General features: G+C 38.3%; 4 protein-coding genes and 1 long non-coding RNA gene across 8 annotated transcripts in view; 1 reads left to right on the top strand and 4 right to left on the bottom strand.

The window, feature by feature from the left end:
- The first annotated feature begins 510 nt into the window (after positions 1-510).
- LOC139090895 (uncharacterized) overlaps positions 511-17,868 on the top strand; it is a 27,862-nt gene continuing 10,504 nt past the window's right edge. Inside the window, exons 1-5 of one of the 2 annotated variants that reach the window (XM_070640776.1) lie at positions 511-632; positions 694-856; positions 909-1,171; positions 2,292-2,473; positions 2,603-2,686. In XM_070640776.1, coding sequence (XP_070496877.1) covers positions 594-632; positions 694-856; positions 909-1,171; positions 2,292-2,473; positions 2,603-2,651 — 696 coding nt within the window. In that variant the 5' untranslated portion in view covers positions 511-593 and the 3' untranslated portion in view covers positions 2,652-2,686. Of the gene's footprint in view, positions 633-693; positions 857-908; positions 1,172-2,291; positions 2,474-2,602; positions 2,745-17,868 lie in introns of those variants that run through there. The other variant, XM_070640767.1, reaches the window with a different exon arrangement.
- LOC139090634 (uncharacterized) lies at positions 3,053-5,804 on the bottom strand. Of its 3 annotated transcripts, none has more exons than XM_070640435.1 (4): positions 5,769-5,804; positions 5,520-5,594; positions 4,276-5,209; positions 3,053-3,337 (listed from the first exon to the last, which is right to left on the bottom strand). In XM_070640435.1, exons 2-4 carry the CDS (start codon positions 5,577-5,579, stop codon positions 3,120-3,122), a joined length of 1,212 nt encoding a protein of 403 aa, XP_070496536.1. In that variant the 5' UTR covers positions 5,580-5,594; positions 5,769-5,804; the 3' UTR covers positions 3,053-3,119. The 3 variants fall into 3 exon arrangements, with proteins under 3 accessions (XP_070496536.1, XP_070496544.1, XP_070496528.1); XM_070640443.1 differs by lacking the exon at positions 5,769-5,804 and adding an exon at positions 5,698-5,749; XM_070640427.1 differs by lacking the exon at positions 5,769-5,804 and having other exon boundaries at positions 5,520-5,691.
- LOC139090798 (serine protease 48-like) lies at positions 6,588-8,638 on the bottom strand. The gene is made up of 5 exons (XM_070640620.1): positions 8,293-8,638; positions 7,856-8,117; positions 7,297-7,544; positions 6,840-6,980; positions 6,588-6,757 (listed from the first exon to the last, which is right to left on the bottom strand). Exons 1-5 carry the CDS (start codon positions 8,312-8,314, stop codon positions 6,591-6,593), a joined length of 840 nt encoding a protein of 279 aa, XP_070496721.1. The 5' UTR covers positions 8,315-8,638; the 3' UTR covers positions 6,588-6,590.
- Positions 11,205-13,369, bottom strand: LOC139090997 (uncharacterized). Its single transcript, XR_011544472.1, has 2 exons — positions 13,248-13,369; positions 11,205-11,453 (listed from the first exon to the last, which is right to left on the bottom strand). It is a non-coding gene; the product is annotated as an uncharacterized lncRNA (long non-coding RNA).
- LOC139090541 (uncharacterized) overlaps positions 14,548-17,868 on the bottom strand; it is a 40,895-nt gene continuing 37,574 nt past the window's right edge. The window contains exons 2-4 of the mRNA XM_070640281.1: positions 17,261-17,499; positions 16,236-16,935; positions 14,548-15,307 (exon numbers count right to left, since the gene is read on the bottom strand). Coding sequence (XP_070496382.1) covers positions 14,629-15,307; positions 16,236-16,935; positions 17,261-17,492 — 1,611 coding nt within the window. The 5' untranslated portion in view covers positions 17,493-17,499 and the 3' untranslated portion in view covers positions 14,548-14,628. The remainder of the gene's footprint in view (positions 15,308-16,235; positions 16,936-17,260; positions 17,500-17,868) is intronic.

Genomic DNA, 17,868 nt, shown 5'->3' with positions numbered 1-17,868 from the left:
CGTCGGATCTTCGGGTCTTTGGTATTCGGTATTCGGTATTCGGTATTCGGTATTCGGTATTCGGCTTTCGGGTCTTCGGGTCTTATGGTATTTGGGTCTTCGGATCTTCGTTATTGTCTTCGAGTCTTTTTGTCTTCGGGTATTCTGGTCTTCGGTCTTCTGTCTTCGGTCGTCGATTTTCGGGTCTTTTGATCTTCGGGTTTTTAGGTTTTCAGCAATCTTCGGGTCTTCGATCTTCGTGTCTTCGTGTTTTCGTGTCTTCGGTTTTCTTCAGTCTTCTTTGGTCTTCGGTCTTCGGTCTTATTTTGGTCTTCTAGTCTTCGATCTCTTCGGTCTTCTTCGGGCTTCTTCGGTCTTCTTCGGTCTCCTTTGGTCTTCTTCGGTCTTCAGTCTAAAGATCACTCACTTACTGATCCCTGAAAAATACTAATCACATACCGGAAAATGTCAATTTAATAGTCACTCAATAGATTAGACCAAATAACAACAACAAAAGTGTCTAAGATAAGATTGCCGTTAATCAATTATCAACTACTCACTCCAATTTTAAGGCTTATTTGGTCTAAACTCGTCTTAGAGAAACAAAGTGAAAAATGTTTAAATTTTTAATTATTTTAATATCAATCGGAATTGTAAGAAAAAAATCTAAAATTATTATTGAAAAATTTACTGGACTTTTTTAATTCAAATTAGGTTGCATCACAACGTTCACAGTTTGTTGATTATGTCCTCGATCTTCAGTATGCCGTTGGATATATTCATGATGAGATTCAGGACACAACATGGAAAAAACGTTACGATATGAGCGATGAACTGACGGAAATTGTTAAGGATGCAATGACTGAAATAACAAATGGTAAATTTTGAGGTTATGAGGCACCAGATGTCTACATATTCATCCATTCCAGGTCTTACATCATATCTTGGTATGCGCGATCGTTATGATGGATATATTGAGGCTAATCGTACACCAGAAAATACAAATTGTATTGATACAGCAACGGCAAGTTGGCCAAGAATTCAAAATGCAGCTGGTGCTGCTATTGCTGTTTGTGGATCAAATCCAATGAATCCATTACATTTGAATGTATTTGGTTATCATAATTTTATTAATTCACATAGACAATTGAAGTTTGATGCACAAAATATTGTACTTAATGCTTTTACTAAGGTGAGTATAATAAGATGGATACTCGGCTCTCGGACTTCGGCTCTTGGACTTCGGCAATCGTACTTCGGCTCTCGGACTCGGCTCTCGGACTTCGACTCTCGGACTTCGGCTCTTGGACTTCGGCAATCGTACTTCGGCTCTCGGACTCGGCTCTCAGACTCGGTTCTCGGACTTCGGCTCTCGGACTTTGGCTCTCGGATTTGGACTTCGGTTCTCGGACTTGGACTCGGCTCTCGGACTTCGGCTCTCAGACTCGGTTCTCGGACTTGGACTCGGTTCTCGGACTTCGGCTCTCGGACTTGGACTTCCGATCTCGGACTTCGGCTCTCGGCTCTTAGATTCGGTTTTCGGACTCGGACTCGGTTGTCGGACTTGGACTCGGTTGTCGGACTTCGGCTCTCGGACTTCGGCTCTTGGACTTCGGCAATCGTACTTCGGCTCTTGGACTTCGGCTTTGGGACTCGATTTTTGGACTTGGACTCGGCCCTCGGACTTCGGCTCTCAGACTCGGTTGTCGGACTTGGACTCGGCTCTCGGACTTCGGCTCTCGGACTTCGGCTCTCAGATTCGGTTCTCGGACTTGGAATCGGCTCTCGGACTCGATTCTCGGACTTGGACTTCGGTTCTCGGACTTGGACTCGGCTTTCGGATTTCGGTTCTCGGACTTCGGTTCTCGGACTTCGGCTCTAGGACTTCGGCTCTAGGACTTCGGTTCTCGGACTTGGACTCGGCTCTCGGACTTCGGCTCTCGGACTCGGTTCTCGGACTTGGACTCTCGGACTTCGGCTCTTGGACTTCGGCTCTCGGACTTCGGCTCTCGGACTTCGGCTCTTAGACTCGGTTCTCGGACTTGGACTCGGCTCTCGGACTTCGGCTTTCGGACTCGGTTCTCGGACTTGGATTCGGCTCTCGGACTTCGGCTCTCAGAATCGGTTGTCGGTTGTCGGACTTCGGCTCTCAGATTCGGTTCTCGAACTTGGAATCGGCTCTCGGACTTCGGCTCTCGGACTCGGTTCTCGGACTTGGACTCGGTTCTCGGACTTCGGCTCTCGGACTCGGACTAAGCCATTCTACTCCAAATTCCTATCAAATACTAACAATTAATCATTAATCATTCAAGGTAAATCCAATGACAAATGTTATGGACTTGTCACCAACCGTCGAACAAGACATCAATGACATTTATGACAGATATCAAACAGATGTTGTACCAGAATTAACAACAAGATTAGAAGGCTTTGCAAAACTTCGTGAGGATATTCCAGTAGAAGTTCATGACTGTATTGCAAACGCATTAAACAAGTAAGTTAAAGTGGGATGTGATAATGGAACTGATAAGATAAAAGAAAAATTGGGTTTGAGTGGATTTTGTGGACTATTTTGAGTCAATTTTGAGGTAGTCAGGTCTAATCATTTTCATTTTTTTTTTAGCTTCAGCAGTCAAGCAGGATTGATCATTCAAGCATCATCAACATGCTAAATATGAGTTAAGATTAACAAAAATAATTGAATGTATTAAATGATGAGAAATAATTAATAATAAAAGGATTCATTTGAATTGTTGGAATTTGAATCTAGAGTTCTCAATATCCGGTACTGGAAGAAGTTCCTTCGTGCGTCCTCGTGCGTTTTCGTGCGTCTTCGTGTGCCCTCGTGCGTCTTCGTGTGCCCTCGTGCGTCTTCGTGTGCCCTCGTGCGTCTTCGTGTGCTTTCGTGCGTCTTCGTGTGCCCTCGTGCGTCTTCGTGTGCCCTCGTTCGTCTTCGTGTGCTTTCGTGCGTCTTCGTGAGCCTTTGTTCGCCTTCGTTTGCCTTCATACGTCCTCATTCGCTCCCGTGTGTCCCATGCGCCCCAGTCAAGGAAGTAAGAATTCAAACCCTTAATTTCAATTTTATATTACTCAAAAATACAATTTTATTACTCAAAATTCAGTTAAAATTTGACATAATTTTAGATTGGTGTTGGTCTATAATGTTGTGAATAATGTGGACTAGACTTTCTCGACTTTATATCAGGACAATTTTTCATAAATAATTGAACTTTATGACAAATTGGTTCATCTTTAAAATCGACACATTCATTTGATAAAAAGTCCCTTAAGCATGTCTGTAATGTTGTTATTTCATATTCGATTGTATTTTGACGTACTTGTGTGTTACGCTGTGGTGCTGAAAATATAAATTTTAGAAATTTTAAGGAGTGACTCCCCAACATCTCTTCTATTCCGGAATTCTTGGTTGGGGTTGAAAGAGAGGAATTTGAGAGAGGAATTGAAGAGAGGAATTGAAGAGAGGAATTGCAGAGAGGAATAGGAGAGAGGAATAGGAGAGAGGAATTTGAGAGAGGAATGAAAGAGAGGAATGGGAGAGAGAGGAATTTGAGAGAGGAATTGAAGAGAGGAATTGAAGAGAGGAATTGCAGAGAGGAATAGGAGAGAGGAATAGGAGAGAGGAATTGGAGAGAGGAATTGGAGAGAGGAATAAGAGAGAGGAATGGGAGAGAGGAATGGGAGAGAGGAATTAGAGAGAGGAATAGGAGAGAGGAATTGGAGAGAGGAAAAGGAGAGAGGAATTGGAGAGAGGAATTGAAGAGAGGAATTGAAGAGAGGAATTGAAGAGAGGAATTGGAGAGAGGAATTGAAGAGAGGAATTGGAGAGAGGAATTGGAGAGAGGAATTGGAGAGAGGAATTGAAGAGAGGAATTGAAGAGAGGAATTGAAGAGAGGAATTGAAGAGAGGAATTGGAGAGAGGAATTGAAGAGAGGAATTGGAGAGAGGAATTAGAGAGAGGAATTGAAGAGAGGAATAGGAGAGAGGAATGGGAGAGAGGAATAGGAGAGAGGAATAGGAGAGAGGAATTGAAGAGAGGAATGGAAGAGAGGAATTGAAGAGAGGAATTGGAGAGAGGAATTGAAGAGAGGAATTGGAGAGAGGAATGAGAGAGAGAGGAATTAGAGAAAGAAATTGAAGAGAGGATTTTGAGAGAGGAATTGGAGAGAGTAATTGGAGAGAGGAAAAGGAGAGAGAAAGTGGAGAGAGGAATGGCTGAGAGAAGTGGGAGAGAGGAGTGTGCGAGAGGAATGCGAGAGAAGAATGTCAATACTCACATCCCATAGCAATCTTGCATTTCTCAACAGCATGATCAATTGGAACTTTCCATTCCGGCGTACCCTTAGCACTCTCCATCAGCATTGCCTTAACAGCATCAAAATTAAATTTATTCCCAACTCTCAATTTCGTATCATCATAACGACAAATTTCATCACATTTTGCCTGTCGCTGTAAAAACAGTTCCGAATATGTGCATTCATGATGACATTTTGACCTTAATGCTTGCGAAAATAATGGCGGTATTTTACAGCATGAATCAAGTGTACCATAACCAAATGGCCAATGTTCACAAATAGGCTTAATATGATGACATTGCTCAAACAGCTCCTGTGCCTTCTCACAATCTGGTGACTGTATAAATTGTACACAATTGTCTGTCATGTAGTCAGTAACACAACCAAAAAATCGCGCAAGTTTATCATGCAATGATCCATGATCCTCAAATTTACAGCTATCAATTCCATTCTCAATTATTCGAATCCATTTACTGGGTACGACAGAGGCACCAATCATTAAATTCTTAATTCGTTCACGATTCAGTCGATTGTCATAGAAGATTCCCGTGACATTCACAAAACATGAAGCACCGCACTCAATTTGACGTCGTTCATCTGTCTCGCGTGATGTACAGCGATAGAAGCACGTGTTGAGGGTAATTTGGAGTGGATTATGTGGAATCATGCAACATTCACGTAGTGGCTTGTATGTTGATGGCCATGGCTTACATGCTTCTTCTGTTTTATCTTTTTTTGGTGATTTTGATGGCTTTTCAGCATCTGTTGTTGGATCGGCTGTTGATGATGGACTGTCGTCTTGTGATGTACTTGTGGATTCGTCATCTGATGCAGCTGCTGATGCTGCTGATGTTGTTGATGCTTCTTCGGTTGTTTCATCAACTGTTGATTGCTCGTCTGGCTCTTGGGTTAGTGACTTGAGGGGATGGAAGGAGATTTAGAGTTTTAGATTGAATCTGGGACCGGAATCGAGTTCTAGATTGAGTCTGGGACCGGAATCGAGTTCTAGATTGAGTCTGGGACCGGAACCGAGTTCTAGATTGAGTCTGGGATCGGAATCAAGTTCTAGATTGAGTCTGGGACCGGAATCGAGTTCTAGATTGAGTCTGGGACCGGAATCGAGTTCTAGATTGAGTCTGGGATCGGAATCGAGTTCTAGATTGAGTCTGGGACCGGAATCGAGTTCTAGATTGAGTCTGGGACCGGAATCGAGTCCGAATACTTACCAAATCAAAGCCACAAAATGCAACAATCAAAAAAGCCAAAAAGACCCTATTTAGCTCCATATTTGACTAGTATATCTGAAAAATATCTAAATTATAACCTCAAAATAATTTCAAATAGTAAAAATCTGTTAATTGATCAAGAATCCAAAATCGTCTGGCTCGATGCCAGGAGCCATACCTGACTGGCATTAGATTTTGGATCAATTAACCGACTTGTGCTATTTTTGAAAATATTCCAAATTGACATACAGCTTTGATCACAAATCAATTTAATACTAATGGTCATTAAATGAATTTTTCAACAAAAATTTTGTTATTTTTATATTATTGACCTTCGTCTGTTCTTTTAAGTGCCACACAAAAAAAAATATAGTTTAACAAAACATTTTCAACACATTATAAATTTACCCAAAAAGAACATTTTTGATTTGTCGTGTTTTTTTTTTGGAACATTTTTGTAATTTGTAATTGAATTTTTTTAATGTTGTTGATGAGCTGATTCTAGGCTTTTTTTGTTGTGGATTGTCATTTTTGCACTGTTGAGGTCAAATTGAATATGAATGCAAAAAAATTTGTGTTTGATTGCTTAAAATAGTCAATTTTTAAAAGAATCTAGTACATTTTTGGTAAAATCTAGTACAATTTTGGCTAAATTTAGTCCTTTTTGGCAACATTTAGTCCACTTTTGGCAAAATCTAGTCTTTTTTGGAATAATCTAGTCCATTTTTGCAAAATCTAGTCCGTTTCTGGCGAAATCTAGTTCATTTTTGACAAAAAATAGTCCAATTTTAGCATAGTCTAGTCCTTTTCTACAAAATCTAGTCCTTATCTGACAAAACCTAGTCCATTTTTAACAAAATTGAGTTCTTTTGTCAAAATCTAGTCCATTTTTGACATAATCTAGTCCAAATTTGGCAAAATCTGGTCCTTTTGTCACAAAATCTAGTCCATTTTAGGCAAAATTTTGTTCTTTTTCCGACAAAATCTAGTCCATTTTTAAAATCTACAAAAAAATCTTTCAATTTCTCTATTTTTTTACAATTAAAAATTAATTTATTTCTTCCTAATTCGTTAATAATTTAATTTAAGTCCATCCACATGTAATGCAATAAAATTCAATAATTTAGACAGCATAGTTGACTGTTGATAAATCACTGCTGAATCACCCACTGTTATATATGCAACATTAACACCTATCAAAATTGGAACTCCTTTGTCAATTATAAACATCGGACCACCTGTAATGTGAGAAGTAAAGGGAGCATTTGTAAGTTAGGTGACGTTACCCCACCCTACCCTTCCCACCTGAATTAAACTCACCTGAATCACCACCTAAGCTTTGAGACTTTTGATTAATTGGACGACTTGCATAGTAATATGATCCCAAATTCAACTCATTTCTTGAAACCAGCCTGAATTGGGTATAATGAAGGAATCTTGAGAATGTCCCGGGTGCTGTTTCTGTAAGGATATTTGGATATTGCATAATAATTAAGGGGGGTGGGGGACAGTTAAAGGGGCGGGATTAGATAAGTAGGTGGGGACTAGTTAAGGGGGCGGGGACTAGATAAGGGAGCGGGGAATAGATAAGTGTGTGGGGACTAGTTAAGGGGGCGGGGACTAGATAAGGGGGCGGAGACTAGTTAAGAGACGGATAGTGGATTTGAAGGGTCTACAGGGTCAAACCCTTCTTAGAATCAACATTATCTCCCTTAAAAGTGTTTAATGTTAAGCCCCCTTAAGAGACTCAAAAAGTGTCAAAAAAATAATCACATACGTCCCCATCCAGCCAAATAAGCAACTTGTGCACCTTCAAGTATTGTCCGTGCCTTAAATGCATTAATAATTTTAATATAATTTATATCTTCCGTATAAGTCACAGGATTTGAGAGATGAAGTAGTACAATGTCGAGTTCTGTATCATCTGATATTACTGGATAGAAGCAGTTGTCCACAAAATATGATTCACGATCCTCGCCACGATCAGCTGATCCAAGAAGGATTTGAACTGTTGCGTTTGATTTCCTGGAATTAAATTGAGGTTGTTAACTTAATATGGTCAAGGGGGTTGGGGTAGGAGGGGGCAATGGATAGGGAGAAAAGGTGGAAGGAGTCACGACACACAGGTTGACCATCACTGATCTGGATTCAAGCTTTAATATGGTTAATTAGTCATATCCGTTCTGTTTTCTAACAATTTGACCTGGCTCACTCTGGCAGATGTGCCTGTACATGACTTGATATCCAAAACTCAGCTCAAACCATGAAGGGTGACCGCCCACCGTCCACAGCCCTCCCAACCCTTCCAATTACCCCTAACTCACTAAAATACGAACCCCTCAATACAATGTCTTGCCGACAACACCCAATCATCATCTATCAAGCTTCCACTGCATATAAATCCCATTCCATCAACATGCTGTATTCTAATCTCACAAACAAATGGAAATTGTCCATCGGATGCTTCCTGTGCGACACTATAATGCAGTTTTGATGATGATTTAGACGGAATTTCTGGATTATTAAATTTAAAGTCATCGATTGACTTTGGTATGGTGAAATTGAGACGTTTGGATGTAATTTCTTGTAGATTTGTGTCTAAAATTGAAGAAAATTACAAAAATTGGAATTTTGGACATGATTTTTAGGTCCAATTTTACTCACATTTAATAAAAATTTGAAAAATTATTAAAAATTCAAAAAAATTCATTATTTTAAGCCAACTCATTTGAATAATTGTGATAAACTGATGAAAATGATGTCAATGGCTTACTATTTGCATGTATATGTGACATCAAGTTCGTCTCAAGATGTCTGTTTTGATGTCTACATATTGAGATGTGTGCTGGTTAACGACAATAATTTATTTGAGTGTAAATAAAATTCCTTGGGGATTCTGTGCCTTCATTTAAGCAATGATGAGGTAGGAAGTCAGGTGTGGGACACAAATTACAGCTTATTTACATGCTATGGGAAATATTTACATTTTATGGGTTGAATAAACGATGTAAAAAATGTAATTTGATGACTTCCAGGTGGATATGGGCTGTGATCAATGAAAAATGCGAGCAATCTGCTCTCTCATCTTCATGGATTTATTGAGACCGAGACTAGAATAGGCAGAAGATGGACTCCAAAGTCCGAGCCTAAGCTCTAAAGTCTCATTAGTCTGACAACAATTACAGGACTACATGGAAGACTCGCTCACTCTCTTAGTCTTGCTCATGATCATCGATCATCGATCGCAGTGTCGTTGCTTTTCACGGTCTTGAAGTGGAAACTACAGGAAACTTAGTAATTAGACATATTCTTACTTATTTACTGGAACCGTGCTCCGACTTGAAGCCTAGGTTATTACAAAAGGCCTTCCATCTGACTCTGTTAGTGACCACATTACAAAATTTGAACAAATTCTCTGTTTTGACGTCTAATTGACATTCCTGCATTACTGTTCTGCGTCAAGTTGCTTTTGTATGACCTTTTCCTTTGTGGATTACATCCAAGAGCAGTGAAACAAGTTTGTGCTTCCATTCCATTTACGACACTTTCTGAAGCTTATGACCTATACAGCCATACTTTCGTTTGAGGACATACCGATTAATGTCAAATTAATAAGACTATATTTAGCGATGAATTTTACAATTTATTGACATTTATAATAAGTATACAATTTTGGATATTTTTATACATTTTTCTTTTACAAATTTCTCATAGATTTAAATACTTTACATTTTATTATATTTTTCGTAAGCTCTTGTTAAATATTTTCCGACCCCGAAAAGACAATTTCGTACACAATCATTAGTGAATGTGTGCAATGTATGCATACTATGAGCATATGTATCAGTCCTATGTACTGAGTCATAGTGCATATAACCTTAATAACTATCAGACATACAGCATGCTCTGAGTGTAATCACTGTTTTGAGTATACTCATTAATATGAACATGCTCTTTGTGATGTTAGGGAATATATCGTACCCATAATGTATGCATATAAAGTATTTTATAAGCATTAAAGATATTTCATATCACATACCCATATGAATGCATGGGACTGATTCATATACTCATAGTATGCATACATTGAACACATCCACTAATGATTGTGTACGAAATTGACTTTTCGGTGGATTATTTCATACATTTTTTTTTTGATAATTTTATAGTTCTTGTAGTCAATGTTTGAGTGTTCGCATATTACTTGGCTTATTAAGGAGGAATTTGGATCAAGGGAAGTGCCCAGCCTTATGAGCTAGAGGCACTGAGATTGAGGGATTATATGGGAAATGTTGTAATGGCACAAGTCAGTTAGTCGATCCAGAATCAGGTGTCAGACGAGCGTGACTCTGGTTTGATGCTGGATTTGGCATCATTCCAGAGTCATGCTGGACTTGTCATCGATTTTTGATCAATTAATCGACTTGTGCTAGTTTGGAATCAATGTTTGAAGCATAATGAAGGACTTCGTGACATTTGGGGGGTAGAGGGGGATGATCCATAGTAATAAGTTACATAATATTTGAACAAATCCCAAACATTTAACTCCTTAAGTTGTTTAATCTTCTAAAATGACACTTTCTCTTATTCCTGAATATTTCCCAAAGGGTCAGACACTCCAGAAGTACAGTGATGTACTTACTATACTTGTATGACAAGCACTGGAGTGCCTGACCCTAGACATTTCCTATCATTATCTTATTCATCACCTTATTTAGTTTGATATTTTTCTTAAATAAATCTCAAAAAATTTCTTTTTCACGTCCAATAACTGTTTTGGGTCATTTTAGAAGACTATGTGACTCTTGTACCCACATGCTTAGTCGACAACTTCTCAAGGATGAACTTATCAAGACTAATTTTAGCTGATTGATCAGCAATTTCATTTCCTTTAATTCCAACATGTGATGGAATCCAAATGATTCGTGCCTTGGTCATTTTCATGATTTTTAGGAAGTTCAGCATCTCGTCAGACTCAACAAACGGCTTTGATGCTTGAATTTTGATTTTTGTGCATGAATTTAAGCTGTCTGATGAAATTACTGGACTTCTAAGCTTGAACTTTTTGGCATACAGCAATGCATGATAAATTGCATCAAATTCAGCCTTGTCATTTGAAAGACAATCCTCAATAAATCCACAAAAGCTTGTATTTAGGTCCTCAATGTAGACGGCAAATGAACAAATTTTTAATTTTTCATTACGTGACGCATCTGTGTAGACTTTTGAGCAGTTTTCTAGGCACTTCTTTGACTCAAACAGTCGCCAGTCAGCTTTGGTGAACTTCCGTTTTGATCCAACTTGATGAAGCTCGATGTCGACCGACTCAGCTAGACCATCATTGATGTAGATGTTTTTAAAGGTTTTAGATTTTTCTGTGGATATAAGGTCGTAATTACTGACCTAAAAGGGGGATTTTTATGTAGAATGGAACTCTTCAGCTGGGATTTTTTGGGGTATTAATGTCTAATATGTGAGTCAAATAGGGTTATCGTCGGTCTTCGGTCGTCTTCGGTCATCTTCGGTCGTCTTCGGTCATCTTCGGTCATCTTCGGTCATCTTCGGTCTGTCTTCGGTCATCTTCGGTCGTCTTCGGTCGTCTTCGGTCTGTCTTCGGTCGTCTTCGGTCGTCTTCGGTCTTTGGTCTTTGCGTGAAGAGTTCCATTCATCTTTTAAAAATCTGTCTTTAAATTCTGTTAAATTTGAATCTAATTCTTTTAGGTTAGAATGATGTTTTGATACAAAATAATCATAAAGTTATAGTTTCATACAGTTTACAGACATACAGTGCTTCAATTATCGAAAGACTTCAATAATGAAGATTTTTAGAGAATTTTTAGCAAGAATTCTGAGAAAAATCGACGATTTTCATGTCCTGGTTGGATTTTATGTGGATCTGGTTTAGTGAAACAGCTTGACAGCTTCAACTGGTGCCTGAAAAAGAAAAAAATACGAAGAAAAATTTACTATTGGGAATTGAATTGGCACACTCATGTTAGTTGAGTGCAATTTGCTGCTTCTGGACTGATTGATGGATCTCAGGATTGTCGGGTAAGCGATTGGTTATAGCTTAACATTCCAATAGCTAGAGGATTTGGATGCAGACATCTAAATCAGCTCAACTTGAGCAGTCAAATTTAAAAAAACAGCTGTTTTTCAGCGGCGACATCATTTTTGCTTTAATATTTCCATCCTGCTAACCTGATGTCAGGATAGCAAAAATGGACATTGCGATGACATTAAAGACACAATGATGTCGCCGCTAAAAAACAGCTGTTTTTTATTTAACTGCTCAAATTGAGCTGATTTAGATATCTGCTTCCAAATACTCTAGTTAATGAAATGTTAAGCTCCAACCAACCGCTTACCCGACAATCCTGAGATCCATCAATCAGTCCAGAAGCAGCAAATTGCACTCAACTAACATGAGTGTGCCAATTCAATTCCCAATCGCTGCGTACCTAAATCCTGAAAAAGAAAAAAATATTTCAAATTTACATTGAAAAGGTCAAATATATTTTGGGAGTAGTGGCCACACATTAGATTATCGAAAAATTCGAAAATTTCAAACTCGACTTATTTTGAAATAAAAATTTACGTTACGAAGAAAAGTAAAAGTAACGGTCAAAAAAATTTTAAAAAATAATTTTTTTGAAAAATTTAACGGTCGCTTTTGAGAAGGCTACTTAGGTATATTTGAACTTCCAATGCTGTACTTAAAGCTACTTAACTTCAACCACACTCAGAAAATCCTCAATCAGCCATCCATCCGATTTTCCAGCATTTAATTATCATCAAGGTCATTAAATTATTAACTATTAGTTCTTATATCCATAACGATCATGTGAGCATCTTATAGACAATGACCTTCATGGTAATCATGTCTTATAGTTATTTATTTTGTTATTTCACAATTATTGCAAAATATTGCATGATTTATATGAGAAATTATTTTTAAAATTTGAGTATTGTACAAGCTTGAACTTGATTAATATTTAGAGATTATTGGTGATATTTGAGAATGTGCAAGGGTTGGACAATTGCATGCAAGTATGCGCATACCGTCGTTCATACTTGTGCTAGACATCCACATGATATTTTACGGTATGCGCATAGAACAGAATAAATATTAGGTTCCATCGATGAGGAAAAGGCACTGAGATCTACGATCTGTTGTACCATCTCTGAGTGTCATTTAAAGGATTCCGATCGATTTGTGGTATGCGCATACTTGCATGCAATTGTCCAACCCTAGAACCTTAAATTACCAAAGTGAAGTTTTTTATTGATAATAAATCAGAAGAAGGTACCGTTCACTTGTTACGTAACGCAACAATCGACTTTTTTACACATCCTTCACTCCAAACCCTTTAAGGAGTATCTTAAGAGCTTTTCGTAGCACGCATAATACGTAAAACACATAATGCGCATAATATACATAATACGCATAATGCGCATAATACACATAATACCTATAATACGCATAATTCGCATAATACGCACAATGCGCATAATATGATAAACACTTAATACGCATAATACGCGTAATACGCAAATAACCCTAATATTTGACATGATCATTTCCTTCCAAAAAGTGTTCCGTAATAAGCGAACAGTCCCTTTTTATTTACTATATTTATACTATAAATTCTATTTTAAATTTAACGAGATTCAAATTTCCTTAAACTAACTGTAATAAATTATTTAAATTAATTAATTAATACTCACTCGGCATTTTTGATTCCTTTTTGTTCCTTAATTCACTTTATTTAATAACAAAACTTGATCTTTCTTGTTTAAATGTTGATGAATATCTGAAGAAAAAAGAGTCACAAAGTCGATGTAGTCAAGTAAACTTGTGTGAACATGTTATGTGTATTTACGATACTTGTACACATTCTACGTCACTTTATAGCCAGTTGGATGCAGAGTTGGTAGGACTCTAATGTGGAGTTGAGGCAACTGGAGACTGGACTTCCAAAAGGCTACTAAATTCCGGAATTTGGAGGGTCTGGACTCCAGGGGTGGCAACTTTACATTAGAGTTTTAACAATTTTGGTCGAAATATTAAATTTTTGAATTTTTGAGTCAAAAAAATGAATTTTTGAATTCTAGGAAGTTGGATGTTCCGCAAAATGTTTTCAAATTGAGGATTACGACTAATTATATGATATTTTGACATTCCAAATTGCCACCTCTGGCTCGCGCTCAATTGATAATTTCGTTTGTGTGCATTCATTATGTGAACGTGCAGAAATGATTTTCTCCAGAATATTCGAATGTTCTATTCTTTGTTTGTTGCTGTTGTTGTTGTTGTTGCTGGCTTTCTTGATTTATAACAAATTGAATCGTCATTTTTTATAATAAAGATAACATTTTATAACATTTTATAACAATATTGATAACATATTTCGCAATATTTATTAAAATTGCATGCAATTTTAGATCTGAACTAAATTACCTACCCCTACCAAACCCTACCTACCTACGCTTTTGAGTTTTGTATGGAAAAGTTCGATTTTGCGTTCAAGTTGTAAGGGCTTTGGTTGTAAGCCTTAGCCACCCCTAACCCAATTGTACGACTGCATCCTTCAGACATGGTGTTTTTGGATAGGTCTTCACTCTATGCCGGTAACGGATAACCTGTATGCCGCAGCACACTACCACCAAGGTTGGCATATCACCGAGCCCGCCACAGCTCTAACCTTTAATGCCCTTATTCTGGCACATAGCTTAATATATTTAGCGATATTCAACTCAACAATGAAAAAGAACCTAAAAAGAGTCATGTCAGCTGCCCGCCATCTGATGCCCTCCATGGCCGTAAAGATGCCTTGATACAAAGACAAAGAACAGCTATAGATCATCAGCTATAGTCAGATTCTCCAAAAATATAGAAAAATGGCATAATTACTCTAAAGTTCAGTAAATCCAATCAGTACAGTCAGTACAGTCAGTACAGTAAGAATTAGAGTGACTCTTGATCATCATGCAGGCTGTCCTGAAAGCAGTAAAGATCCAAAAAACCTTCTTAAATTTCCAAATTTTTTATTAGTTCCAATAGCTGTAAACTGACAATTTTGAGTATACAGGAGGTGCTTGACAGACACTAAAATTTCGGAAATACAATCATATCATCACTTTTTGAACATTTTTCCCGAATTTCCTTCTGCAATTCAGCCACCGGCATTTTACCACAATAATGTCCAAGACATTGACTTATGCATGTATTTTGCAGCAGGTCAATGACATTAACATTTGGAAATCGTCTAAAATCGACATTAATTCGCTGTAATAAATTATTTTTAAGGCTTACGACAGCAATTTGTGTATTGATAAACAGCCGTGCTGGAAGTTCCTCAATTTCATTATTTTCAGCAAAAAAGTATTTTAAATTTTTGAGGTTATAAAAGAGGCTTTCCGGCAAGTGCTTAATACGATTATTTAAAATTTTCAGTTCCTCAAGCCTTAAAAGGTCATCAAATGCATCTTCCGGTATCTCCTCAATATGATTATTAAAAAAGTCAACGACACGAAGTTTTTTAGCAAAAATTGACAATTTTGATCGTTCAATGAATTTAAGTCCGCATGTCCATATCCTTAAATCATGAATATTTTTAAATTTATCAACAATTTCAGTCATTTCCGGTATGAAGACAGCTTCCTGCTCAATAATCCAAATTTTAACGACATCATCGTCAGCCTTGTCATCTTTGTGGGCGCCATGAATGCCGGTGACTTTAATGTCACTTTTGGTTGATCTGACACCACGGAGGGTACATCGGTAGCTGAAATGGAAGGTATGAGGCATTATTGGTATTGGCTGTAAGGCACAAGTCGGGAAATTGAGTTAAAATCAGGCACAAGACTGGCTTGACTCTGACATTGAATTCAGCACTAAATCCAGCACCAGGAAGTCATGGCTTTGTCACTGAATCCAGCACCAGGAAGTCATGGCTTTGTCACTGAATCCAGCACCAGGAAGTCATGGCTTTGTCACTGAATCCAGCACCAGGAAGTCATGACTTTGTCACTGAATCCAGCACCAGGAAGTCATGACTTAGTCACTGAATCCAGCACCAGGTGGTCATGGCTTTGTCACTGAATCCAGCACCAGGAAGGCATGACTTTGTCACTGAATCCAGCACCAGGAAGTCATGACTTTGTCACTGAATCCAGCACCAGGAAGTCATGGCTTTGTCACTGAATCCAGCACCAGGAAGGCATGACTTTGTCACTGAATCCAGCACCAGGAAGTCATGGCTTTGTCACTGAATCCAGCACCAGGAAGTCATGGCTTTGTCACTGAATCCAGCACCAGGAAGTCATGACTTTGTCACTGAATCCAGCACCAGGAAGTCATGGCTTTGTCACTGAATCCAGCACCAGGAAGTCATGACTTAGTCACTGAATCCAGCACCAAGAAGGCATGGCTTTGTCACTGAATCCAGCACCAGGAAGTCATGGCTTTGTCACTGAATCCAGCACCAGGAAGTCATGGCTTTGTCACTGAATCCAGCACCAGGAAGTCATGGCTTTGTCACTGAATCCAGCACCAGGAAGTCATGGCTTTGTCACTGAATCCAGCACCAGGAAGTCATGGCTTTGTCACTGAATCCAGCACCAGGAAGTCATGGCTTTGTCACTGAATCCAGCACCAGGAAGTCATGACTTTGTCACTGAATCCAGCACCAGGAAGGCATAGACAGTACTTACCCATCATCAATAACATATTCACAAAATGCATCATTTGACTTCCAATCCGTACCCGGACTGTCAGCATTCAACAGCAAAAATCCACTGCCAACTTCCCTCTTAATCCAGTCCGTAAATTTTTCAACATTTGTAAAGACAGCAAAGGCATCATCACGACATAATCCATCCTTGGTACTGACACCGACCGACACAATCCCGACCAGTACCGGTGTCTTCTTCTGGTATAGATAAAAGGATCCACCCGAGTCACCCGTGCACGGTACAACACCAGCCTTTCCAGCACAAAAGCTCTCGACTGACTTTATTTCCGAAAATACTGTGTGACTTTGATAGCATTTTTCACTATTTGATATTGGAATTTTAATTTTTTTAGGGATTTTTTCATGACTTATTTCCAATTTTGACTTTCCATATCCAACAACATAACCTTCAACATTTTCACGTACAAAATTCGATACTGGAAGTGATATTCGTTGAATAAAGTCTGTAAATTTAACAATGCTGGCCAGTTTAAGGATGGCAATGTCACCGTCGTATCGCTCATCTGAATGATCCCAGCTTGGATGAAGTTTGGCATCATTTACTTGACGTATTGTTATGCTTTGATTTAATGGATTGGCAATGTCATAGACTCCAATGTAGACGCGGAGGTATGGAATGTGTAGACGGGTTGACTGCTTTTCGTGGATGCAATGTGCGGCTGGAAAGAGAGTCAAAAGAGAGAATCAGAAGAGAGAGTCAAAAGAGAGAATCAAGAGAGAAAGAGTCAAAAGAGAGAGTCAAAAGAGAGAGTCAAAAGAGAGAATCAAAAGAGAGTCAAAAGAGAGAGTCAAAAGAGAGAGAGTCAAAAGAGAGAGTCAATAGAGAGAGAGTCAAAAGAGAGAGTCAAGAGAGAGAGTCAAGAGAGAGAGTCAAGAGAGAGAGAGTCGAGAGAGAGTCGAGAGAGAGTCAATAGAGAGAGAGTCAAAAGAGAGAGTCAAAAGAGAGAGTCAAGAGAGAGAGTCAAAAGAGAATCAATTCCTCACCTGTCAAGACATGCTGATTAGTAATAAGCGATGTTCCACAAAAATATTTCGGTTCCTTATCCGTAGCTTCATAAAACAATGGACACAACCAAGGACATTCACCATGAGTTATGTAACTGCCACCAATTGACAATGGATTTGATGTGTCGCCTTCATGTTGTGGTCTTGCACTGGAAGCTAATCTCGAGGATGTGATGACAAGCAGGATGAATTGCAGTAAAATTGGGGACATTTTGGGTCTGGAAGGTAAAAAAAGAGAAAAAATTGAATTTTTATCAAATTTTTTATTCAACATCAACAATTGCTGATCGTTTCTTTTGGTAAATATACAGCACAACTGTCTTAATCACAGTCAATACCCCAGCAGTCACAGTAAATCCAACAAAAAGCTTAAAATTGACATTTTCAGTCATTAATTGGTCAAATTTTCCACATTTTTCATTAAGAATTAAAATTGAATTTTTGTCAATTGTTATGGATGCATTGATGCATGTGTTGTTGAGGATGTTAAGGATGTCAAAGTCCTTAAGGACACCAAATGGATTTGAGTCAATAAATTTGATTAAATTGTTGCTTAAATTTATAAAAATTAAATTTAAATTAAAGTC

This window comes from Chironomus tepperi, unplaced genomic scaffold (genome assembly GCF_022539635.2).
Source record: "Chironomus tepperi strain 1889 unplaced genomic scaffold, CSIRO-AGI_Ctep_v1 contig_13, whole genome shotgun sequence".
Classification (NCBI taxonomy): domain Eukaryota; kingdom Metazoa; phylum Arthropoda; class Insecta; order Diptera; family Chironomidae; genus Chironomus; species Chironomus tepperi.
The sequence above is the reverse complement of the archived record's forward strand: the minus strand, read 5'-3'. Positions and strand labels throughout refer to the sequence as shown.

What these genes read in the sequence shown, in the direction of transcription:
- LOC139090798 (XM_070640620.1), bottom strand. Translation starts at nt 8,314, where the DNA reads ATGTCACATATACATGCAAATA. An exon ending in GTCACATATACATGCAAATA is followed by an intron (nt 8,118 to 8,292) that starts GTAAGCCATTGA and finishes CTTCAATTTTAG; the next exon opens with ACACAAATCTACAAGAAATT. An exon ending in TTATTTGGCTGGATGGGGAC is followed by an intron (nt 6,981 to 7,296) that starts GTATGTGATTAT and finishes ATATCCTTACAG; the next exon opens with AAACAGCACCCGGGACATTC.
- LOC139090634 (XM_070640435.1), bottom strand. Translation starts at nt 5,579, where the DNA reads ATGGAGCTAAATAGGGTCTTTTTGGCTTTTTTGATTGTTGCATTTTGT. An exon ending in CATTTTGTGGCTTTGATTTG is followed by an intron (nt 5,210 to 5,519) that starts GTAAGTATTCGG and finishes CATCCCCTCAAG; the next exon opens with TCACTAACCCAAGAGCCAGA. An exon ending in ATGCAAGATTGCTATGGGAT is followed by an intron (nt 3,338 to 4,275) that starts GTGAGTATTGAC and finishes TTATATTTTCAG; the next exon opens with CACCACAGCGTAACACACAA.